The sequence below is a fragment of the Pseudoliparis swirei genome, chromosome 1, assembly GCF_029220125.1.
Source record: "Pseudoliparis swirei isolate HS2019 ecotype Mariana Trench chromosome 1, NWPU_hadal_v1, whole genome shotgun sequence".
In the NCBI taxonomy this organism is placed as follows: Eukaryota; Metazoa; Chordata; class Actinopteri; order Perciformes; family Liparidae; genus Pseudoliparis; species Pseudoliparis swirei.
Window position 1 is genome coordinate 7,095,958 of NC_079388.1, and position 27,293 is coordinate 7,123,250.

Here is a 27,293-nt window from a genome sequence, read left to right on the forward strand (position 1 = left end):
GTCCCCGGATAATAACCAATCATCCCACCAAATTCCATGTGATTCAAGAAGATTTGACCTGTTCATGACCTTGACCTTTGACCCGATCGATCCCAAAATCTAATCAACTGGTCCCCGGATAATAAACAATCATCCCACCAAATTTCATGCGATTCGGTTCAATACGTTTTGAGTTCTGCGAAAGATTTGGACCTGTTCATGACCTTTGACCTTTGACCCGATCGATCCCAAAATCTAATCAATTGGTCCCCGGATAATAAACAATCATCCCACCAAATTTCATGCGATTTGGTTCAATACTTTTTGAGTTTTGCGAATAACACGCATACAAATAAATAAATAAATAAATAAATACACGGCGATCAAAACATAACCTTCCGGCATTTTCAATGCGAAGGTAACAAAGCCGATGTTGGTTTAGTGCGTTAGCATGCTAACAGTCGCTAATCAGCACTGCACACAGAGTAGCAGCTGATGCTGATGGGAATGTCTCCAGCATTGCAGTCATTTGAACAACACAAACGGGTGTTTGAGTGCCCGAGTTGTCAGGATTCCTCCCGGGCACCGTGAATGTTAGCATTAAACGGCAACCACTGGGCTCGTATTGAAACGATTCAGTTGGACCAAACAACATCCTGACCCTGGAGCTGCTCCGTCAGCATGCGAGGCTGAAGTTCAAATCATCAGGAGCATTCATCTCACAACCGAACCTCACAGGAGGACGAGTGACGTGGTGCTTTTGAGTTCAACGCATGCACTTTGCCACAAAGTCAAAGAACGGAGGAACTCTGGCCCTCGAGAGATTTCACAACAGTAAGAAACAAAACAAAGACATACATCACATAACATTAGAGGTAAAAGGTGACACACATACACACACACACACACACACTGATTTGGCAGAGCTTTCTCCGTGCCATTGGTAAACATCAGGAAGTCACAGCCGTCCATTCGGACCACAACAGCCTCTCTTTCTTCTCCACCTCTGAGAACAGACTTTGTCTCCCGGCAGCAGTGAGCCGCTGTGAAGGAAGGGAAAGTTTATCTTAAACACACCGAAGGTTACAACCTTTGGTATCACAGCATGTTAAGGGGTATTGTTCTCTGGCAGAATATCAATGGGTATCCAACACTGTGCCAAAGCTGTGTGTGTGTGTGTGTGTGTGTGTGTGGGTGGGTGACAGCGTGTGACTCCATCTCTGTGTGTCAGCTAACATCCTGTTTCTTGGTTCTTGGTGAGGCTCGTGTGGGGAGATAAAGAGGCAGAGGGACGGTCAGATGGGAGAGTCTTATCTGTTGACATGCTGAGACTGCATCAGGCCATAAAGTGCCCTGAAAACTGAAAGCAACCCCCGTGATCTAAATCCAAAAGACCACAAAGCAGCAGAAAAAAAGAGGAAAAGAAACAAACAAGCCAGCAAAAACCTTTTTCTTCCTCTCCCGGTAATGTCTGAACCCCTTAAGGATACCCAAAGTGTCACTGTGCAGTGGAGAGTTCAACAAGCCTGTGTCCTGTGTCTCAGCCTGTAACTACTCCTGTGGTGGGAGCACAGAGAAGATGACGAAGATGATGGTCATGCCATTTACCAAGCCGTGATTACAGGGAACGGACTATTTCAGCAAAGCGGGGGAAGATGCCGTTGCCTCGTCCCAGATGAGATGCCCGAACATGAAGTCCCTGTGGCTGCAGATCGTTACACACACTAACACAACCAGAGTGTGTTCTGCTGTGAGAGAGTGAATGCAGTAAAAAGAAAACATATGCACTGCATGCAATCGCTGCCTTAATGAAAGCCATGTGAGTCACAACGCTGTATGTATTGTATCACTGCGTTAGGTCACATGACCAGTGGTGGGAAATAAGTACATGGTGCGAATATTAAGTACAAGATTCAAGTTTTTATTTTCCATTTGTGCCCTAGAGACCAAGGGTTCTTTCTCCCAGTCAACAGTTTAGAAATAACACTATAATAAGAAAGAACAAATACAACATTTAAAAGAATACACAATACAGAAGGTGGTAATATGTACAAGAACAAGAAAGGTGCGAGTATGTACAGTTTTGGATACAGTTTTAAATCACAGATAGACATGATATGTCACATATTGCACATGATAAGTGTAGTTAGGTAGTGTTGGTTACAGATGTATTATTGTGATTTTTGGGGGGCAGGGAGGGGGAGGATTTTGATGTTGAAGCTTCCAGGTGTTGTTCCTTATGTATTCACAGAGCATTCACACTCTGATCTGTTTTGTTTTAAAATCGAAAGGATTTTTCCCCTCAAGCCATTTTAAAAGCATTTACCCATGTGGCCTGATGTAGGTTTCTGCATGATGATGCACAGTACACACACACACACACACACACACACATATATATATATATATAAAGAGGAGTACCCTCACAGAAGCTAAGAAGTGTAGTCCTGTGGACGCCTCATTAGTTTGGTTCTGAGAGGTAAAGTTACTGTTTTTGAAGCTTTGCAACAAGCATAGTAAAGATAATCTTATTCCAACGGGGAACTGAAGCGGCTTTATTGCTCTCTTCAAAGCCAGCGGTCTCCGTTGACAAGAACAGTAACATCTATCAAAACACTGGAGTGGACTAATCCGTAGCAGAAGTTAATTTGACTTCCTTCTGTAATGCTAAAATACGGCTTAGATGTTTCTGCCTTATTAGTCATTATCATCTCATATATTGTATATATTGACACGCTGCACATAATAAAATGACAGCTCCCTTAGTTTCAGGTTCCTGGTTCTGTGCATGTTGGGCGTCACAACGTCATGGCGGACTGGGACACTTATAGAAGTGAGACATTGTGAATGTCATAAGTAGTGCCTGCTGTTTTCCTCCTTGTTTCCTCTGGTTCTTGTAGTATGATATAACTGTGTCGTAGGGGGAGACACGTGCAGCTCATACTGCCCTCAGCTTGGTAAAGGCGAGGCCTGCCAGCACCGAGCTTCAGAACATGTCAGTGGTTCACTGGAGGTTGGGATACACAAACAGTCACAGTCGTCTCTTTGTGGGAGGCAGCCCGGGGATGGGATGGGAGGGGAAGGGCGTGCACGCCGAGGAAACCCAGCGCTCAGCCACTCGCAACAGGCCGCACTCCAAATAGGTTCAGCGAGCGAGCCCAGTGATCATGGTTTCCCCCGAGAAACCCACTTGTAATAAACGGGGGTGTTTTGAAGTCCTCCCTGGTCTCAGCAGCCGCACGCGTATTTACAAATACTGCCGGTTCCCTCTGATGAGACCAAAGATGCCTCTGTGTACTTCCCATGGGAAAGGCCACGGCGACGAGGAGATGAAACGACGTCCCGACCAAGCGAAGTGAAAAAAAATACAACAAATAAAATGGTAGCAGACAATATGTTCATGTCACGTCTCGACCCGGAGGAGCCGCCTCGGGGTCTCTGGAGACGCCGGTACACAAGCATGAAAGCACTTAATTGGAGGATATATCAAAACAACATTTAGAAATATCGCAGGCAAAGTTAGACGAAGGAGTTGTTTTGCTCACTTTCATCTTTAAAAAAAAAAATCAAATATTGTCACAGACATTTTAAACATAAATACATATATACACACATATATATATGTGTGTGTATATATGTGTATATATACACACATATATACACACATAAATATATATATACATATATATATATGTGTATATATGTATATATACACATATATATACATATATATGTATGTGTGTATATACTGTATATATATATGCATATATATACATATATATACACATATATATATGTATATACATATATACACATATATGTATTCACATATATATATGTATGTATATATATATATATATATATCACGATCTGATGACGAACCAACCGCAGCATCTGAATCATCACAGATTTGTGTGAACCTTCCTGTGATCTCACGTCCCAGATGCTGTTTACCCACCAGGGGTGAAATAGAATTTTTAAGGGGGTTTAAGAATATTCACTTGATAGAATACCCGCAGAAATTACTCTTTGATATAACACATCCTGCAGCCTTACGAAGCCTTTGAATCATTGCGTCACAACATGTGGGCCACCTCGTCTTCTCTGTCATTCCATTGCATGTTGTCCATTAAAGATGAACTCCGATGCAATGGCGCCGCTCGGCTGTCAGTCCGAGTTATTATATAAACTCTGGATCCTCAACACTCCCTCTGTCTGCAAGAGCTAGCTGGCTGGGGCCAGTGGGTACAACATGTTGGGTGTGCCAGCACAGGAAGCAGCACTCGTCCTGTGCCACCTTCTGCTCTCGTTGCGGGCAGGAAGCACCACCGTGACCCGACACTGATAAGGACCGGCAGCTGAGCCGTGGCCGCGTGGTCCACCGCGCCGGACAATAGAAGAACCATATACTCTGTGTTTATGTGTGACAGAGTGGCGAAGAGATTGATAGAGATGGGGAAATAGAAAGCTGTTTGTTTTAAGTGAGAGGAAGTCGTATGCATGACAACCCATCAGAGACGGCAGGTTTGGTAAGTGGCCCGAATACGTGGTTTTATTCCATAAACGTAACCTGGCATTAATGTACTGCCCTTGATTGCATATTCTTTACGAGCATCTTATATTGTAAATAAAGGAGTTACGGATGAATAGGCGTAGCAATGTCCTGCTTAGAACAACATTACAGTGCCACATGAGGCAGTTATTAGTTCTATATTGTGTGAGCCAGCGTCGTGTTACAGGCCCTGAGTGAGGACGTGGTCCCAATGTGTTGAATATTAGCCTCGTTGACTCTCAGCCAGCTTCTGTCACTTTCTTGGCGAGAATCACGTCAAATATTTTCATATGCAGGACGCCACAGCCCGAATGGATTTAATTTAACGCCTCATTCCGAGAGCTTTTCCTCGGCCGGCGCAGTCACTTTTCCCCCTCGCCAAATTTGTAAATGTACCGTGACTGTGAACATGCATTTAATTTTTAATAATTTCAAAAACTCCAAGTCAGCAGCTGACTTCAGCTCGAGATCACAGGAATCACTGCATTTATTCCTTTTTTTTTATTCCTTTAAAACAAACTGGGAGATTGAATCTCTGCCTGTTCCCTCGGAGCCAGTGCATCAACACAGCATGCATATGACACGAGGACGCCGCCGCTCCCCGAACAGAGCCCATGGAGGCTTTGCTCGGTGCATCCACTGTACTGCAGTTCCATATAGTGCAGCTAATGAGGCTCAGAGCACGCTGCTGATGGAATATCATAACATACTCTCCACTGAATACAAGCTGCACATAATTACAGATCACAAGGCTGAATACTGATGTCAGTGTTGAGTACATTGCTTCCAGATAAAACTGATTTTTTCATATGGATAAAGGCATCCATTTTCCATCTCCTAATGATCTGACGAAGTTCACTTCTGCTTTTAGAGCCAACCGCCTCTTTTTTCTTCGCAGGTCCCGGTGTGCTTAGTGACTGCCAGCTTCCTCCTCGCAGAGCGCTCCCACCAGCTCTCCTGACACGGGCAGGATTTAGATATATGAGAGGAAATCAGATTTAAGCCCTCAGATCTGCTCCAACGCAGCCACGAGAGTTTCTACTTCTTCCTTTTTTTCTCTTCTATCATGAAGTCTGACTTGAGATATGATGCTTCTCGGATGAACAGGAATCCTTAAATTTAGATGTTTCAACTAAAAGCTCAACCTGTCCAAAAGAAGATATACATTAAGTAATATGTCTTGTTTATTGATATGTTTGTATAATGTTGCAGTGATTTAAAAAGGCCAGAAATAAAATAAAATCTAAAAGCAGAGATGCAGTGTCTGACAGATCAGAACCAAGCTTACCTCCTGGCCCTCCTCCGTCTTTAGCTTTAAAATCCCATCTTTCCAGTTTAGTTCTGCATCAGTGACGGAGGAGAGAAAATGAGTGTTTACAACGTTGTGAAATCCGTGTGTTACAACACAATCAGCTGCTTCGGGCACAATACCAACACTGAGTGCTGTGTTGGCCTTTGTTGACGTGGATAACAGAACCGGTCTCTTCTTTGTCGAAGCTGCTCTCTACCTCCCATCTGTGAAGATCAGAAGCGGTCCCCAAGCTTTATTGTGCCATGGACCGGTTTCGTATAAGACAGTATCTTCACTTACCGGCATTCACAATGTGGGCGACAAATATGAATCATAAAATGATTCAACCTGCATAAAAACAAATATAAAGTGCAGGAACATACAACCTTGACATGTGTCAAGAGGCTCAGACACACAGACGGTTGTATACGGTCATTTAAACAAATATATATATATATTTTTGACGTTGATAATCAATAAATATTTATTCCTTCTGTGCGGCCCGGCACCAAGGGGACCCACGGACCGGTACCAGGGCCGTGGCCCGGTGGTTGGAGACCGTTGATATAAATGTCATGTAAATCGGATGCTGTTTGTCACATAACACTGATTTCCTGTTGCCAGTAGGTGGCGCTACGACTCTGAGTGAAGAGGGTGTTGTCTCGGTGGTTGGGGGACCGCTGATGTAAAGGCTTCAGACGATGAACAAGAAATGACTATTCATGTCGTTTTCTTTCTAATGCAAGATTAAGAAATCCGTGGTCGGATTTCAAAGCCACGGAGATCTTACATGGAGTTTGCAACAGTCGTACGTCTGTTTCAGGCCCCGGAGCAGACCGGCCCTCAGCCATAACAGATTAGAGGAGGAAGGATTCCCTAAATATGCTTTCAATGTGCCCAGATTGAATTCTGAGTGGGAGTAGGCGAAGCAGTCCACAGCGATCCATTCATGACTATATATATTCTGCTAGAACGTGCTCGACATAAAAGGCCATTTCCTCCACAGCCGCTCATTTTCATGCTGTGTCCTAGAACCCTGCAGAGGAAATGAACCGCGCTGCAGCGTCTATTTCCAGGACAGCCTCCGTGGTCCAGGCTCATTAAAATGCATTACCGTTATGGCTCAACTTACACCTCGAGTTGCTGCCGAAGCTCTTTTCTTTTTAAGTGCAGCTGCTCGCTGAGGTGATTTCCGTTCTCCGATGGCGGTAACCTCAGCACATGGAGACATTGTTAGAGGCTCATAAAGGTGTCCGATCTGATAAGAGCGACTAAATATGTGCTTTTTTCGCGTGGAGATTTTTTTTTGCGACTGACCCCCCGACCACGTCAGCGCCGCTGGCCGGACCACGAGAACAATGATAGCCGTAGCTGTGTGCAGCAAGATTGAAGGAGGAGGAAAGAACGCAGCTGCTACTGCTGGCTGTTGTGTGGTCTCCTGGAATCCGCCACAAATTCGCCACTCACGTTCAAGGTTCGGGTTTTTCGAGTGGGGCCTATTGTGTCCGAGACAATTTGTAATGTGCCGGGAGGAAAAAATCTCGGCGTCAAGGTATGTCAAATATGTTTCGAGAATAGTCGGCATGACTTCAAAATGATGTATTCTAACTTGGAGGCGGTCGGTTGCACATCGAGGGACATGTTGCTATTTTGAAAAAAAAAGAAGTATTTTCATAGGTCAAAAGGTCAAGAGCAACGCAACGGATACATATGAAATGATAAACTCACTTCAGAACGTCCTCAATTCACGAGCCACTTCATAAGCCGCAGCCTGTCCGCGAGAGCAGATGACATTTGGCAGCGTCAGATAGAACGCAAGACGCGGAGCGGCTCGTCGGGTCAGGCAGCTCGAGTGCTGAGCGTGTCGCCGCCGAGGCATCGGGCTGCCTCCACATAAGAACGCATATTCCTCAGGAACCGACTCGACGCACACTTTAAAGTTGGATTCGGTTCCGAGAAGAAAAAAGAGAAAGGAACAGGTGTCTTTCAGCAAAGCCGGCGCCAAACCCGGCTGCACGTGTGCAAACAGAACAGCCGGGTCTCTGAGTTCATCGCCCTCCTGACGACGAGGGCCTGCAGCTGTCCATGTGTGTCACATTCACGCCATTGACGCACACAATTGTCCGGATTCGTGGAGGTGAGGTGCTCGAGCTCTCTCTTTTTCCTCCATCTTTGCTCGACTACTTCAGTCTTTTTTCGTGTGCAGCTGCCTGAATGCCTTTGAGGAGACTCTCATGTCTGGAGGTTCCTACGTTAAATAGGAATCTTGACGGTATTACACTTTTTTTGTGTAAATCCAACAAACAAAAGCTCGTTAACTTGTGAGCTTTAGAGTTTTTTGGTGGATTTAACCCACCTGGTCCTAGTGCTAAGCTAAGCAAACCGGCTGCTGGCTGAGGCTTCGTATTCATCCGACTGTTTTCGATCTTTGAGTCTAACTCCCTAAAGAAAGCGAATGAGCAGCAGCAGGTTTCACACCTCAGTTTAAGTAATAGATCAAGAGCAACCTGCTCATGCCAGCCTCCTCTTCCCATCAACGGTGACACACGAAGCTTCCACAGCACAGACACTCATCTCTCCTCTAACGAGGCCTCTAACTCCAGATGTTCTGACTCAAGCAGCTGCCGGCTGTATCCATGCAGGCATATTGTACCGCCTGGAGAACCTCCCCTCCACGCCGCTCTCTTCTCTCCTTCGATCTGTCGCCATCAATTCCTCTCGACATCGTCCTGTCGATTCGTGGAAAAGCAGTCAGGAATGCTCTGGCACTGCGCGAGCATTCACTGGAGCACCGCCGCCTCCAGGCTGCACGTCAGAATCTTCACCACTGTGTACACTTGTTGTCCAGCGAGCACTATGGCAACGGCGCTGCGTTCTGCTAGCCCTCCACGATGCTATCTGGAGAGAGAGAGAGAGACCAAGAGGAGGAAAAGCAATAAAGAGTGACGCAGCCAACGCAGCTCCCAAAGGCGAGCAGATAAATGGAAGGACTCCTCGTTGCTCTGCCGGCGTTGGCCGGCGTTCATCTTGCTGTGACGGCTGCAGCTCTCGTCATTAGCCGCTCACCAGCTCAACCAGGAGATCGCGTCAGAAAATCGGCACATGAAATAGCGTGAATAAAAGCAAACCTGATTGGTTCTGGCAACATGGACGGGCAGACGTCCAAACACATGGAAAAAGACAACGACACATACTCGCTCCCTATTGAAGCTTCTTTTTATTTTACAGGCATGCAGATGTTTTGTGCCTCCTTCCCTACGATGATGGTGTGGACATCGACAGATGAGCGGGGCTTAACCTTCACGTCCATGCGGCTCATTCATTATTCATCAGGGCTAGCAACACGGCACGCATGGCAGGCCCTCAGACATGCAGATTCTGAGCCCGCCCTGCATTTGATGAATGGAGCCAAGGCCTTGGCAAAGCTCCCTTTATTAGAGGTGGGATTTAAAAATGTGTTCCTTTGCAAAGCTCATGAAAGCATGTGCTGGTCTGACTTCTTTCAAATTTCAAAGAGATGTGAAATTAATGAGCTCTGCTTTTACTGAATCAAAGGCAATTTAAAAGCAGAGCGACACCGGCTCCATTAATCGCAGTGTCCAGGAACCAGAGAGAGGTTCAGCAATCAGTTTTTTTTTAAATTCCTATTTTAGTAGTTCTGGCCGCCATCATTTTAGCTCTGTTTCCATGCTCTCTGGATATGATGATTCTGCTTTACGAAGCTTTACGAGGAAAAGCAACAGGCAACACAAGCGCACTAAAAGGTCACCAGTCAAACAATTTAACTAGAGCAAGGAATCTACACACTGGCGTATTGCTGGGGTCTAAAATTAGACACGTACAATATTAACAGACTTTGACTAAACAAGTGAGCGGCGCTGTGTGAAGCAGCGGGGACGGAGCTTCCGGGCTCAGAGGACTGTATTTCACTTTTGCTGTTGAATATACCAACGTTACAACCTCTTCAATTCCCCGGAGATAAGAACCATCAGTGCTCCACCACGCTGCCAGCAGCGCTCAGGGCCGATGGACTCGTTCCGTCTGGGCTCGGGTGTCGTCTAAATTGCTTCTTAGAAAGTGAAAATACCGTAAATAATAAGTTATTGCTCATGTTCCACTTCTTATGTCCCAATGGGTTAGACACTTTAAAGATTTACTCGTCTTTAAAGCTGTGGCCACATCTTCAGATCCAAGCAATTCAAGTTTGATGGGAAACAAGTTATCAAAACTAAACAAAAACAGGACGGTTTCATTTCGACTGCTCGGCAAAGAGTTTGACTTTAGTTCTAATTTTGGCAAAGTTGTCAAGTTAAGATAAAAACAATGAGCGAAAAATAACTCAAAAGCTCCGTAGACCAGAGAACTACCCCTCTCACATTACAGGGAGTCATCATGTCCACACAATAACATCACAGACAGTCCCTATAATTAATGGTGAATGCATCGTGACTGAGCCAATCTACTCCACATGGATGGGTTTCAAGAAGAAAAAAACACTCCAGGCAGCTCTGAAGCCAAGATGTGTATGCACACTAATCTCTGCTGATCCTCAGGCCTGGTGTGTGGTTCACAGACACACACTCATGCAGACGCATGCTCAGACAAATACTTAAGCAACAATGACGTCATCCATGCATCCATCCATCCATCCAGGGTGACTAAATTCCTCAAACTTAATTGCACAGTAAAATGCAGACATGGAGAAAAGTTGGCACACGTACACATACGGAGTTAAAGAGCAGCACATGTGGGAGTACTTAACGGCGTTCGGCCCCCTCCTGACTTCAGCCTCACCGATGTCGACTTTCTTTGTAGTTCAGGGGAGGGTTAGTCTGCCGCAGCCATAACATGTGTAATGTACCATAACTGTGGAGAGATTAGGAAACATTCTTCTGGAATCAGCAGACAGCGTTGAGTGTGTACGAGTATGTGTGTGTGTGTGTGTGTGAGAGAGTGGAATAAAGCCTCAGCAGTATATCAACGCAATCTGTTTAAAGTGGGTGCGTGTGTGTTGGCAGGGTGAAGGGCCTCCGACTCCGGAATAATCCGCACCGATGTCTTTCCTCTCCTCACGGTCGACGCCCCTTTGCAGCGTCTTGAATTCAGGGCCGCCGCGGTCGGTCCACGGCGACCTTTCTGCAGACTAAGACACAGCAGTACGTAACGTATTTATAGTGTGGTATTTCCCCCCCGCTTGTTGCCCTAAACCGAGCCCACCTTCCTTTGTTATTCCTTCTGGAGAGGGCACGACATGTGCGGTGTCGGCCCATTCTTTCCCTGCGCTCTCATAACACTCAACCGGACGAGGGCAAAGGGTTATCCAGATGACAGACGAGCTGAGCACCCAGCGACTGGGAAAACAGGAGCAACAATGACATCCGCAGCATTACAACACGTCAGGAAACGTATAAGTGTTACTGTTAAAACAAAATTCTAACATCTTAAACCTATGGAAGCCCTGAGAGGGACGTGTGAAACTAAATAGTTCTGGTGATCTGAGTCTGATAGATTTCCCTCCTATGTTTAATAAACAGAAGAACAAAGGCTTTCTCCAGGAAAACTTTTCTAAATTCCTTAATTTTGTTTTTTCATGTGGAACAAAAAGTTTAAACTCACCTGGATAGAAAACATGACAGCGTTTAGTCTTCAGCCTCTTGTGGCCGAAATTAGTATTACAACTACAACAAAATCTTTAACCAAATGAACAAAATAAATGTGGCAGATTTATCCTGGTAAACTGTTTCTTTCTTCTTCAGCTGTTCTGAGGGGTAGAAAACATTAGATCTGGTATATTATATTTTTCTCACTTTCCCCCTAGTCTGGTTAAAACTCTCAATCTTCTTCCATACCAGACACCTGATGACATCATCTGGGTCATTTTCTGATACGCGGTTTTGACGGTACTGTCCAGGAAGTCTTTGTGAAAAAGAAACAGGACCATGTTTACGACGTGTTGTAGTTGGTGGAGTGCCCCTTTATGTTGAAACGGTTTCATTCCCCGATTTCAATACGCTTGTTTGCCTTCTTCGGCAAGGTGAGCTGTTTCTTTTCTTACTGTCCTTATGCTAAGCTAAGCTAACAACCTAATAACAGTCCTTATGCTAAGCTAATAACCCCCTTGATCTAGCGTCATATTAACTGCACAGACACCAGAATGTGAGGTATCGACCTATAACCTCATTTATATCTCAGCGAGAAAGCAAAAATCAGGGGTCACATGTGTTCCCATTATACTGTCCCACAAATATGCGGCGCCGGGTCTCTATGTTGGCCCCCGCAGCATGTGTGGTCTGTTTATCCACCTGCAGCGTGCTGCTGCAGAGCCCATCACAGGCTGGAGGGAGCCATGAGGACTTCATCCTGCGGCCCTCGAGGTCCGATGGGCTGCTCGGGGGTGAGAGGAGGAGGATGAGCAATCGTCTTCTCGTCTCTATATTATTTTACTTTCTCTTCTCCCCATTTCTCAATATACAGTAAATCCTCTTTTCCTCCCCACTCTTTTTGTTTTTACATTGCAACTTTTCTCCTCACCTTCCTTTTCTCTTTCCCTTCTCTCTGCGTATATATTCTCTTCATCAATCCCTCCTGTAATCTTTCAGGCCGACCTCCCAAGCGTCCCCTGTTTATCTTCATCTCGGCCGTTGTCCTCTTGACTCACGTGCACACCGACCATCCCGCGAGTGGCATCGTAGCGCACACTCGACACTCTCACATTCTTAGCATCTATACAGATCAAATAGATTGCTGCACGTTCTGTGTGTATAGCCTGTGAGCAGCTTGTGCCCTCTTCATATATCTCTCACACACAGACACAAAGTGAGACTATTGTTGCCATGTCAGCTTCAGTGGGAGAGAGTAAAGGTCACCTATTGTGTCCGGGATGCTGGGAAGCTCCTATCCAAACATATTCACTCCCAAAGTAACAGCTATTCAAACTCTTATTGTTTACAGAATTGGAATTAGAATTAAAGTTTGGATTTGTTTCTTGTTCCGCTAACTGCTGCAGCTCTTGTGTTAATCTGTTGGCTCAATATTATGATCCGAGCTGAGCTGGCCGAGCACTCAGATAAAGACCTGAGTGGCAGATGATGCTAGCATGACTCCTCTTACGACCTAAAGCCAGACGCAAATCATACAGGTCATGCCGATACAGATGCACCACAGCATATATATTTATATGTATATATATTTATATTTATATGTATATATTTATATGTATATACATATTTATATTTACATGTATATATATATATATTTATATGGATATATATATTTATATGTATACAGGACTGTCTCAGAAAATTAGAATATTGTGATGAAGTTCTTTATTTTCTGTAATGCAATTAAAAAAACAAATGTCATGCATTCTGGATTCATTACAAATCAACTGAAATATTGCAAGCCTTTTATTCTGATTTATTGCTGATTATGGCTTACAGCTTAAGAAAACTCAAATATCCTATCTCTAAATATTAGAATATCATGAAAAAGTATACTAGTAGGGATATTAAACAAATCACTTGAATTGTCTAATTAACTCGAAACACCTGCAAGGGTTTCCTGAGCCTTGACAAACACTCAGCTGTTATAAATCTTTTTTTTCACTTGGTCTGAGGAAATATTAAAATTTTATGAGATAGGATTTTAGAGTTTTCTTAAGCTGTAAGCCATAATCAGCAATATTAAAAGAATAAAAGGCTTGCAATATTTCAGTTGATTTGTAATGAATCCAGAATGCATGACATTTTTGTTTTTTAAATTGCATTACAGAAAATAAAGAACTTTATCACAATATTCTAATTTTCTGACAGTCCTGTATACATATTTATATTTATATGGATATTTATATTTGTATATATAAATATTTATATGTATATATATATATTTATATGTATATATGTATATATACATATATATATTTATATGTATATATTTATATGTATATATAGACATTTATATGTCTATATATACATATATTTGTATGTATATATATATTTATATGTCTATATATATACATATATTTATATGTATATATACATTTATATGTATATATATTAGGGCTGTCAATCGATTAAAAAAAATTAACTAATTAATCGCACATTTTGAAATTGCGATTAATTAATCGCGATTAATCGCAATTAAAAGTTAAAAGTTCATTCTTTTTAAAGACAAAACTTCACACAGAGCTGTGTTTTCAAAGAGGCTCCTACATATACAGTGCCAGCGAGGTATTTAATATCGTGGATGCTAAATTGTTTCTTCAGTGAAACATCAGATTAGTAAAAAAAAATATATATATTGAGACCCCATTGGTCCTGTCATCTTTAACATTGAACACAGCAGAACCAGTGGCCTTGATAACTGACTGACATTCAAATATGTCACGTTAACCCTCTGGAGGCTGGGCTCATTTTATACATTTTACAAAAAATTAAATTCACCGTTTAACCCTTGTGTTGCCTTCGGGTCATTTTGACCCGAATCAATATTACACCCTCCTGCCGCCTTCGGGTTAATTTGACCCCATTCAATGTTTAATGTCGGTGTTCTTTCGGTAGTCAACAAACAAACATAAAGTGCCTCACACTTAAACTTGGAAAACAATATTAATTCTAATAATTTTCTTGAGGTTTTAATTGCTGGCGTCAAATTGAACCCAAAGGGTAAAATATGTTAGTAAATATAAAGGTAACAGGAGGGTGAAACATTGAATCGGGTCAAAATGACCCAAAGGCGGGGAGGGTTAATATTTAATCGGTCAAAATGACCAAGGCAACACAAGGGTCAAAAGTGTTTCCCTTCTTTTTAAAGACAAAACTTCACACAGAGCTGTGTTTTCAAAGAGGCTCCTACATATAAAGTGCCAGCGAGGTATTTAATATCGTGGATGATAAATTGTTTTTTCAGTGAAACATCAGATTAGTACAAAAAAAGAAGTATATTGAGACCCCATTGGTCCTGTCATCTTTAACATTGAACAGCAGCAGAACCAGTGGCCTTGGTAACTGACTGACATTCAAATATGTCACGTTGACCCTCTGGAGGCTGGGGGCATTTTATACATTTTACAAAATAAATTAAATTCACCGTTTAAAGTCTTTTGCATGTGACACACCCCCACGTGTTATACATCAAACATTCCAGAACAATCTCAGCTCTGAAATGAGCCTCATTGTCCTCGCGCGTGTCCTCTGGTTCTCTGACTGACAGGCTGCTAAATGAGCCTTACCTGTGAGGTGGGAGGTCCTTTGTGATTTACTGAGTGTTCATTGGTTTTTTTTCCCCCGAAATGTTGACAGACAAACGGATTGACCAATCACGTTGAAGGTTTCGTGTGTCGAGTTCTTTCCGCGCCGCGTCACCCGACACGTCGCCCTCCGTTCCTCTGTGTATCAGAGGGGGAGACGGGAGGAAGGAGGAGCAGGAGGAAACCCGACTGATTCATCCACGAGTTAAACTGATTTATGATCCTTATTTTCGCGGAGAAATGATTGTTTTAAAAACGGAAACAGTGTCAAACCGTACTGCTGAGGTTTAAAAAAATAAAATAATAATAATAATAATAATAATTGCGTTAATTGCGTTAAAATATTTTAGTGCGTTAACGCGGCCAAATTAATCGCATAGATTAACGCGTTAACGCTGACAGCCCTAATATATATATATATATTTATATATATGTGTATATATGAGACTGTAGTTTATTGTAGATATTGGGGATGACAAATGATGTGACCCGTATCCGCAGCACAGTCTGCAGAAATAAATGTCGTCATTGTACGTTTCTGCAAAAATGTAAAAGAACGAGTCGTGACCTGAGCGACAGTCACTGAGACAAAACTTATTTTGGGTCAGAAACGGTTTGCAGAAAGTGAACTGAAGTGTTATTTTGCTCTTTTATTGCAGTTAAATCGTTTCGACATTACTCATCTCATTTGTAAAAAATCAGATGACAAGACTGTGATGGTAAACAAGCCAACTTGGGGACAGGTGTGTGCATGTAGCGCTCCATATGTGACCGGGCTGCTCCAGCCGAGTGGTTACATCAGGGTTAATGACAGGAAGTGGCACATTAATGTTAACGTTACGAGGCACTGGCTTTCTTCACATCCTCAATTAACACGTATTGTCACGAGCACATTGAGACCAGAGCTGGGCCCTTTACCCACTGCTGTGCCACCCGGGGAACAATGCCCTCTGTGCAGCCACCGGGGTCTCCTGGGATACCATTGTTCCACTGGTGTCATTGTAAACTTCCATGGGCTTTGGCTGGGCTCCCAATTCCTGCTCCACAGCGATAGCAATTCATCATGGGAATAATGAAAGAGGGCTCCTGACTTACTGACTTCCATTGTAGATGTAGGACAAGACATCCGTGGTTCGTCATTTGTTCCCCTGTCGGCTTGAGGAGCACATCTGGCGGAAACGTTCACACCATCGGGATTCTGACATTTTTCTTGCGTCTCCGCGGTCATGTGACCAGTTGTTCATGACACTTTTATTGTAGTTTTGGGTATTATTTCCTATCCGTCGTGATGACATTGTACTCACCTGAGTAGCCGCTGAGGTCGGACAGCTTGTGGACAATCACAAAGTTCATCCAGATGATCTGAACCACTTTATTTTGGGGTAAAACCCAGCATGAGTGCGCCTACAATGTCCTCATTAGCCCTCATTTCACAGGAATGTGTGGGCGCTCTCTGTAGCAAATACCTGGAAGTCAATCTATAAACTGTGATGGATGTTTTCAACCGACATTTGGTTAATATTTTACTGCTCGTCTTCATTTTCTCTCATAAAGTGGAATCATCCATAAACAATGTTACTTATGCAATATTTCTTCCTGAATCTAATAGACTTACATCGTGTATAAATATGAATCATGCCTTTCCCCACTAATGAGATATCCACATTTAGCTTTGGTGTAATGAGGTTTACTGGCCTAATGTTGCATTCACACACTTCTAGATTAAGCGAATAATGAATTCCCCCTCAAAACACACCAAATCCCTCTTGGGCATTATTTAGATTTGGGCTCAGCCATGCAGCCCCCCCCCCTCCTTTGGTTAATTATGCCTCTCTGAGTGGGTTATAAACTAATAAGGCAGCACCAGGTGTGTTCGTGGCTGCTGACGATCACAGATTCTTGAAGCTCAGGGTCGGAAAAAGGGGTCCCAGAACCAATCAACCCAATTTTACGAGTCCCCTGTTTGGACCGTCCTGGAGTAAAATCAATTGTGCTCTGGAACCTGAAACCGTGCCCCCCCCTCCCCCCCCAACGATTCCAACTCATTTACCGCTGTTTGTTTTGTGCAACGTGGGTCACGCTTATTACACCGGGACATTTTAGAGAGTGCTGTGGTTGCAATGGCGACGCCCTGATGAAGGATGATGGATGATTGAAGAACGATTAACCAAAATGTGCATCAGTTTGGTCATAACATAATTCATTGCTCTTCTAAAAACACTAACCGTTTAAAGACATTTCAAATTCACTATCTTTTAGGTCATATTGATCATTTTTTATGGCCTGCACCTTTAAATGGACGTGGGCTTTATGGGTTTCTCTATCACTCTCAGTTGTCTCAGGATTTGCCAGCTGCTCCCTTATCAACAGCATAGCCAGCCCCCTTTAAAGAGCACGTGTATCCCATATAAATGTACATCAATCAGACAATTTGTACTGCGAGTAGGACAGATATGTCTGAATGCACCTTCCTAATCTTCGTATATATATTCAGCAGATGGCAAACGCTCGATGGTGTAGTCTGGTTGTGTAGCAACACTTGTGTTGCATGGTACCCAGTGGTGATGCCCTTGATCTGTATACAGTGGAGGTAGCACGTGTGTGTGTGTGTGTGTGTGTGTAGGGGTTCTCACTCCTCTGTGAAATAAACACACCAGATAACATCTGTGTTGGTATGCTGCACCCTTGTGGTGCTCTGCTGCTACATCTCTATAAGCCCAGATAAGGAGCTGCCTGGCTCTAAGGGAGTGAGATTGAATCTGTGGCATTTTACTTGATAAAGGATCCCACTGCATGTTCCCACACTGAACCGCCTCCAGTGAGAGGTGGAGGAAACCATGGTACCTCAGAGAAGTCTTTCAGAGCAGCACAAATGTTTAATATTATCCTTATTCTGGTCGGTGTCTCCAGGCCGCCGCGGGGCGACGTGCAGGAGGCCCAGCGGACACTCGCCGAACAGACACTGTGCGGAGCGGACCTACCCGGACTCCTTATGGTCCTTGGGGACTTTAACAAAGGAAACCTCAGTTTATTAAATGCCCAATCAGAGAGGAGAACACTTTGGATAAATGTTACACAACAACACGCCGTCCCTCGTGCTGCACTGGCACACTGGGACCACGTGGTGGTCCACCTGATTCCCTCATACAGGTAGAAATGAAAGCTCTGCAAACCTGTGGTGAGGACATTCAAGAAGTGGACCAGTGAAGCTCTGGAGGATCTTCAGACTGTTCAGACTGTACAGACTGGGACGTCTTCAGGGCTGATAGCAACAGTCTGGATGATTATCATCCTCATATACGAGCTCCTGTGAGGACAGCTGTATCCCATCATGCACCAGGGTGAGTGATAACAACGACACACCTGGTTGACAGCAGAACTCAGACAGCTACGGCTGCACCAGGATCAGTTTAGGAGTGGGGACAAGGACTCGTACAAAGAGGCAAAATACAGGTTGAGCAAAGCGGTGAACGACTCCAACACCAGCTCTCAGCAAGTGACCCTTCTTCTGTCTGGAGAGGTCTCAGGCAGACCACAACGACAAGCCTGAAACCCCCCCAGCAATGACCTCCGCCTGGCAGACGAGGTCAACGAGTTCTACTGTATAGATTTGAAAGACAATGGGACAGTCCTGCCTCCATCAGTTCTGCCTCCATCAGTCCTGCCTCCATCAGTCCTGACGCCATCCCCCACAGCTCCATCAACCATCCCCGGACCCAAAGTCAAGGACAGAGGCCGACTGCAGCGCATCATTCGCTCTGCTGAGAGGGTGATTGGCTGCAATCTGCCATCCCTTCAGGACTTGCTCGCTTCAAGGACCCTAAAGCGAGCAAGTCAGATTGTAGCTGACCGCTCTCACCCTGGACACACACTGTGGGAGTCCCTTCCCTCTGGCAGGAGGATGCGCTCCATCAGGACCAACACCTCCCGCCACACGAACAATGTCTTACCGTTGGCAGTCGGGCTCAAGAACAGAGCCGGGTCCCCCACTGACCCTCATGAACAGAGCCCGGGTCCCCACTGACCCTCATGAACAGAGCCCGGGTCCCCACTGACCCTCGTGAATACAGCCCGGGTCCCCACTGACCCTCATGAACAGAGCCCGGGTCCCCCACTGACCCTCGTGAACAGAGCCCGGGTCCCCACTGACCCTTAAGAACAGAGCCCGGGTCCCCCACTGACTGACTCATCCCCAGGTCAATCTCCTACCGGTCACTCCCCTGCACATCCATTCATACTTAAATACACTTTCACATATACACTCACAGTACACAACAGAGTATTGTTAATTGTTCACCTGTGCACTTTATTTATAAAATATATTCATTTATAATCTTCCATATTCTATTACACATTTTATTGTAATTTGAACATATTTATATTGTCTTACTGTCCAATGTTATTCACCACCGACCAACACAAATGCCTTGTATGTCCAGCATGCCTAAATGCTTCTGATCCCTATCGCAGTCCGGCTCTGAGGTACTTCCTTCCGTGCATTCTCAGATCAGCAGATGGAATTAAAATAAGACAGAGGAAGTGGGTCCTGTCAGCCTGATCATGCACGTTCGAGTGCACACGCACACGTCTCCGTCCAATCCCACCAGTCGATTGTTCTCTCTTAAGATGTCCTTTGTCTCGGAGTGCCGGCCTTGTTGCCTTGATGTTGCAGAGACGTCTCACGCAGTGGGAACTCGGCTACTGTGAAGCCTCGGTATCGACAGCGCCGGCGTCCCTCGGAGGTGACAAGGACAGCGATTGATTGGGCCTAAATGAGAGTGAAGGGGAAGATTCATTGCTATCGATCCACTTCTTTCCTCCAGCAGGCTCCTCCATCTTTGATTATGACCACTTTACGCCCGATCAAGTGTGTACGAGCTGCGATGGGGGAAATCCCGTTGAGAGGCGTTAGCTCCATTTGCCAAGGCTGTAATTATGAGAGGATGTGAGGGCCCAATGTCAATGCGTAGCCGGTGTCATCAGGCTGAGGGGTAATAGTCGGGTTTCCTCCTGCTTCCCTCTTCAATTTAGTCATATAGATAATCGGCTGTGGGTAAAATGGTGTGTCCTGAGTGTGCGTGTGCATAATCAATGTTTCCGTGATAACGGCCAGAGGACAGGGGAATGAATCACAGTCGTTTGCGATGCAGATTAAAAGATGACAGTGCTACTTGGTGCTTTTTTTCCCACATTTTTTTTATTGAAAGCTTCATCAGAGAGAGAGAAAAAAACAAAAAAAACAGCAACTCATAAAACCCAAGTCAAATCCTAAAATCCACAGATGTACAGATAGTTTCTCAAAGATCACACACACCGAGCAGCGTGTGCGAGGCGTGACCATGTCCTCCTCGGCGCTGGAACAAAGAGGTGAAAAAACAACAACAGAAACCACGGAAAGAGAAAACTAACCAATAAACAAAACAAAAACCGCTCTGCTGTCCCAATAAATAGTTCCTCTTTTTATTTGATATATTAATCCTGTGCCTAACGCACTCTCTGTGCTGGCTATTTCTCAACAATTTGGTAGATCATTTCCGAGTGATTGTTGGATTTTCTCCAGGAGCTGTTTGGACTCCAGGAGGGCGGCGCTGGCTGGCTGGCTGGTGTGTGTGGCCAATCGATAGCTCTCATCAAAGGTGAACCGAAGCATCAATTAAAAAGCACAGGGCCTCGCTCATGTGGGGGGCAGCTTGAGCAATTCTCCCACTGCATTGTGTGTGTGTGTGTGTGTGTGTGCTGGTCTGTGATGAGTAATTGAGCCACGGTTCTCCTCTACACTCGGGGGGGAGACAGGCTGTGAGAGTAACTCTGAACTACTGATATTCCTAACACACGAGGACCAATGTGGAATGGCTGCAGCTTCACGACAACCGAGCACTGACTCTCTCTTTTAAACGCAGTGGAGGAAGAACCTCCACCCACACCAGAGAAGAAGGAGGTAAAGTCTCCAGATCTGTATTCAACAGAGAAGGACCGCTCATATCAGCTTCACCCCGTGGAGCTATCCAGAGGACCGACGGGTAAAGGATGAGGCATCTCCCACATGTGTGCTGTACTTTTACTTCACAAGTTTAAAAGCAATTTGGAGGATCTGAATACTCTTGCTAGAGTACGGGAGCCCTGGGAGGCAAGTGAGGACCAAAACTAATTCAGATTCTCCAAGTCGGATGGAGCTCGTTTTCTCTTCTGTGTTTATGACTGAACTGGATCATTTCTCTGAGTTACACTTTGACCCGAATTTATCCGTAAAGACAAGGAAATAAGGTGTTGGCAGGTAGATATATAGATTTCTTCTTAGCAAGTTATGGGAACCCACCTGAATATTTGAGTGCTCTTCAGAACATGGGGCAGTGGTGCAATTCAGCCACACACACACACACACATCACCTGCTAGAACTTTTTTAAATGAACAAACAAGTAACTAAAAGGAAAGATTATCCCCCTGTTCTCAAGTCACAAACACAGAGCACAGTTTAGACGTCAGCAGGTTCCTTTCCTCTCACTTCCTCTCAGGGCTTCTGGACTCGAGGCACCAGATGAGTGGCGGTTACTGCATTGAGGCGCTTTAGATACATGTTCACCTCAAAAACATTCAACATATGATTGCATAAACTTAGTTTCGATGAAAGCAAAACAAGATCATCCCGACACACGCGGGCAAACCCCTAAAAGGTGTCAGGGAGTAGGGCCCGTGTTTATTCACCATGGCAACAAGGCCGTCCTCAGTAATAGAGGACAATGAGCGCCACGGCGGTAGACTCGCTCCAGAGCGTTCCCGCCTGCTCCTCCGGGCGTCACGAGTACGGCCTTTGTTTTGGATTCGTGAAACGGCTCAGAATCAGCACGAGGGGGCACGATGTCATGTTGCAGATCGCAGCCTGCGTGTTGCCAATTTGGGAGGCGAGTAGGCGAGAGCCTAAGACGACGAGAGAGCACCAGATCGGAGTCGGAGCAGGATGCAGGTGTGAGGGAGGGAGGGAGGACAACTCATGCAAACGAGGCGGGAAAACGGTGGTTCGGTATTTTTTTATACTGACGACGAAGGATAGAGGAGGTGGAAAACGATGACTGCCTCCGAAGAAAAAAGGGGGAAAAAGAGTACGAGGCTAATTAGCGATGGGTCGAGCTCCTGGAGTCCCGTACGGGGGACACGCTGCTGCATGAAGACGGAGAAAACTCCAGGCTATAGGACCACTTTTTGCCCGGCAACAGCAGCTAATGATGATCACACACACACACACACACACACACGTTCTCTCTTGGTATAGCTGACTCCTGGTTTGTGCTGACACATGGGCGGACTGGGAGCAGAGCGTTTCTCCTACAGCCTCCTTAAGATGGCAGGCATGCCTTCTATACTCCTGCACGAAGGTATTGGTATTCCGGAAGAGTACATTATGCCGTTGTGCTATTAAGAAAAAGCCATTTCTGTTTGTTCGGTCGGGCAATCTTTCAGATCTCTGTGAAATATCGGTGCCGCACATAAAAAGCAAACACCTGCCATCACATCTTTTTCTTGAGTCTCCATTAGCAAAATGGAGATAATATTCTTTGTTGTGCATTTTCTTTCTCTCCCTCTCCATAATCTCTTTGCTATTTGTAATCCCATTTTCCCAGAATGCCATTACTGTTGAATCTCAGGACATGTGTGGGACGCTCTGCTCTCCGATGTGCAACTCCTGCATCACGAGTCGTATTAAGCTGAAGAAATGTTCTCTATAAAACAGCAGACAAACAGTCTGGAGAACTCTGCTGTAGCTTTGTAGAGACCACTGTATTCTCTAAAAGCTGAACTGTGGAGTCGGAGAACTCTTCACACACACTAGCTTAATTGAACTGGTAAGGTTACTTGAAATGCAGCGAGTTCATGCAACAATGACGTTGGGACGAGCTCCAAAAGCCCAAACTTGTGATCCGTTTAAGAGCCTAACGGGGCGGGGACTTGTTCATGGGGAGTAACGGCCGACACGGCCTCGAGGCGAGGACAGGCAGATGTTGAGTGGCAGAAAGTAAACGGGCAGGTGTCGATTTGATTGGACAATAAACAGCAGAACGGTCGTTGAGAGACACTTTGAGGGACACATTTGGCTTCTGACCCCTTCGTAAATAAGCAGGTGATAACACCGACTGAGGGAAATAAATAAATGTGTGTATGGCTTCGACCGGGAGGTTGAGGAACCAGCCTGTTCCGTCTGTGTGTCTCTAAGTGGACAGGTGGGCTGCAGGCCGAGTGTTGAACAGTGGCCGGCTCTTCACAGAGGTCAGGGGACACAAGTCCGAGACGGCTTCCTCTTTAGCACCATAAAGTAGCTTCTGTACTGAGCAGCATCTCTTCAGCACATCTGAAACAAATAGGCTCTTCCATGTGCTTTGCTGTTTGAAAGACATTGTCACACGGATCATTTGGAATTATTCGGAAGCTTTGTTCAAAGGCACTCGATGTACAGTTTTGCCGTGGGTTGCGGATGTCGCCGCGATGCGCACGACGACGCCGTCGCGGCCCGACAATGCGGCGCCGGGCCGGAGATCGCAGTGAGTCCCGTGAACTGCGAGAGGTCTCGTGCAAACGTCGCCAAACAAAAAGCTCCCTCCGTCTGAGAGAAAGGGGTCTTTGGAGGGGACGCTGGAGTGGATCCGATTGCCCCGGAGGGAGACAAATTGGGCCCGTCAAGCCTCATTGCGAGAGTGACTGAAATTGGTTTGTGGTTCTGCTTCTGCACCATCCAATAAAGAGAAGAAACCTCAGAGAGAGAGAGAGGAGTGAGCGGGAGGGACAATGAGAGCAACAGGAGCGCCGGCTCGGCCATGGCACATTATGGGGCGAGGAGAACGAGGGTCTCTTTAGCGCCACAGAGGCAGGAACGGCCGCCGTCCCACAGGCAATGGCTTCAGGGGGACAACCCTCAGGGGGGGAACTCATTGAACACCTCACACAGCTCTGGGACGGGAGGACCGGATAAGACGTGACGCGGTCGTTTTGGGACAAGCAGGGGAGCAACGGACACGAGGCCGAAGCTGCCACCAACGTCTTGTTGCTGCTCGTGAGGAGGCGAGTTACCCAGCGGCCCTTTAGACACACCTGTTCACGGCTTGTTGGCGCCACAGTGACGGTCTCACAACGCTCACTGGTCAGATCAATGTTCCAGGAGCTTGTTCACAAGCACTTCCTGGAGTCTCGGCCGGTTGCACGTCAAGCTCACGGTGCCGACGAGACTGCAGTTAATTACCGAGTTTGGCCAAGAAACAGTCCGGCGCGTAATCCCCCAAACAACCACAAGGGGTCGCGTTTACACTTTGTTTCTTGTACCGAGAAAACAAAATTCTAGCTTTAGTTATTGAGCTTCAGAGGTGCTGGTAGGTGGATGTTGTCCTCGCCGTCTCCCCCTGTTTCCAGCCTTTGTGCTAAGCTAACCAGCTGCCGGCGGTAGCTTCATATACAGACGAGAGGGCGACGTTGTACTTCTCGTTTAACTCTCGGGGAGAAGCATGACATATGTCAAATGATTCAATTACTTCCTCATGATTGTTTTAAATCTTCTCCGTAAATACCATTAAGTGCCATACAAGTTTATGCAATCATTGCTAAAGAGTCACACACCTGTCCAATATGCAGCAAACACCACTCCTCTGGTATTCTGGGTTAGATGGGACATGACGGAGATTAACAGGGAGATCAGTCCTGGTGCTCAGTGTGCAGAGGGAAGGTTGAGTGAGCTGCGGTGACTTAAAGACAAAAACCACCGGAGCTGGAAGCAATGTGTCGACGACCACGGAGCTTTCCACAATCTGTTTCCTAAAGTTTTTCCCTGCAGGATCTGTGAGAGAGAAAGAGAGAGAGAGACATAGAGAGAGGTGGAATGCACCGGCGGTGTGTGTAAGCATCGCAAGAGTCATGTGACGTGTGAAGAAAAAGGACAAGACCAGGTGATGAAGAGAAAGGACTGTTGGGAGCACTGGTTGCATCACTTTAAATACTGTTGGATGTGTGTGTTTGTACAGTAAGTGTGTGTGTTTTGAGATATTTATGTGTGTGTGTGTGTGTGTGTGTGACAACCGTGGAAAACTAGCTTATACCCGGTGAAAAAGAATCTGTTGGGAAGGATAGTGAGGACTGGTCCGGCCATCGAGGTCAAATAAAAAACAACAACAGCAACATCAACAACAACAATATCAACATTAACATCATCAACAACAACAGCATCAACAACAACAACAACAAAATCAAACTGAAAAATGAAAAGAAAGGAAAACAAAATAAAACAAAACTCTGTTTCAGAGTGTCTCTTCATCTTTGGTATAAAAATGGCCATCCATGGGCTGCATTTGATCCACAACTAGGAAAGACTACAGAAATTGTCAACAATTTCCTCTATTGCTTTTGCACTGATTGGTTTAAACCATAAGCTCCTACTGAATCTACTGTTTTTATTTCACTGCCAGACATTTTTAAAATCTTTTTTTGTATTATTGTTTTTTGTATTTTATTATTTTTTTGTTATTTTTTCCCCCCTCTTTTTTTGCAGTGACAAGCAAAGCGGGCTAAAAACATCTTTAAGCTCATAAAAAAGGTAAAATGTGGCAGATAAAAAGCACTAATGTCATCGACAGCAACGTTGCCATGTAAAATAATAATAATGATAATAAAAAACAAGTTCAGCATTTGCAACAGACTGCATTCACAATGCAGCATGTTTTCTTATGTTTTAATTTTTTCCTCATTGTGAAAAAACTCTTCAAAGCTTCCCCCCCCCACACAAGTCCCCAACAGACGTTTTGTTTTCTTCTGACACTTAGTTACCTCTGACATAATAATTATCAAAGTTTTCTTCTAATGAAGAAAAGAAAAAAGCTCTTCTCTATTAAATCTGTACAGCTTATGTGATAGATTCTTATTTCCTCTTTTGAACAACTCCTCCAGCGTCTTGCACCCTCCATGTGGTCCAAGAGACTGATTTTGTTTGCTTATTTTTTTAATTCCCAACCAGACGTCAGACTTAAAACTCTGTAAAAAGTTTCTGCCGCCCTTCAAATTAAGGCCATGAAGATTCAAGAAAGAAAAAAAACATTGATTTTCGAATATATCTAGAAAAGTAAAATGTAACACTAGAACATAAAAAAGAGTGAAAAGAAACTGTAGCTTAATATCTGAGGAAGACAATCTCTGTGTGTCAAACTTGACTCCCGTTTTCTAATTACAAAATAAACTTCATCGCCTACCTGCGCATTCAACCTTTTTTTTTAAATTTCTTCTTTTTCTTTTTTCTATCCTTTTTTTTCTTTTTTATTGGTTGAGAATTTTCTTTGAGAAACTTTTCAAGCTTCAGCCCAGCACTTCCGGCAGCTTCCCAGACTAAACAATTTCACTTTTTTTTTGCACTGTGCCCAGCAATTTCCCCATCCCCTTCCTCAGCACTCTTCGCCTCCTCTCATCTTTTTTTTCTCCTCTTTGTTTCTCTCTCGTCGGCCAGGTAGGAACTGAAAAAAGTGTCTCTTTTTTGGTGCCTGGGCAATCTGGAAGCAATCTCTCTCTCTTTTCTCTTTTCCTCACATACACAGTGCAGCCACCTTCTGTCTCAAGGCAACGCTGTCACAGGAACATTCACTCAGGCCGTTATCTGATGAGAGAGGAGAAAACAGAGCGATTGGGGGGTGGGGGGAGAGAGAGAGAGAGAGGGGTGTGGCGCTGTAATCAAAGACCAATATCACAAACACAGAAAGGCAACCGAGCCGACAGCTGACAGCCCGTCAGCCGACGGAGCCAAAGAGGAGCACGTTAAACGGCTCGGATCGGCTCACTCAAGCAAAACGTTCTTCCAAAACGACGAGCAGATGACGACAGCAGCCCGGAATAATAATTATTAAGTCATTTACGTCTCTTAGTACTCTCAATTGATGTCGATCAGTATTTCGAGGAGCTCGGCTTCACTAATCTGTCAAAGAGAAATAACTTGTAATTTGATTACATTTGTGACCAAAAGAATAAAAAATAAATCTCTCCATTTTTTTTTAGGATTACCAGATAGGAAGCATGTCGATACCAGTTTGATGTACTTGTGCATGCTGGTGACAAGTTATGTCCACAAAAAGCTATATATATATTATACATATTGCCATATCGTCCACACTTTATGCTCAAGCTTAACATTTAAATAATGTGATAAATAATCATCATAACTGAAAAAACGGTTAATAATAAATATGAAATAGGTCATACGCCTCCGCCA

General features: G+C 44.7%; 1 protein-coding gene across 1 annotated transcript in view; it reads right to left on the bottom strand.

Annotated features, from left to right (window-relative positions):
- Positions 1 to 20,244: 20,244 nt before the first annotated feature.
- rbms3 (RNA binding motif, single stranded interacting protein) overlaps positions 20,245 to 27,293 on the bottom strand; it is a 182,406-nt gene continuing 175,357 nt past the window's right edge. The window contains exon 17 of the mRNA XM_056425448.1: positions 20,245 to 26,684. Coding sequence (XP_056281423.1) covers positions 26,681 to 26,684 — 4 coding nt within the window. The 3' untranslated portion in view covers positions 20,245 to 26,680. The remainder of the gene's footprint in view (positions 26,685 to 27,293) is intronic.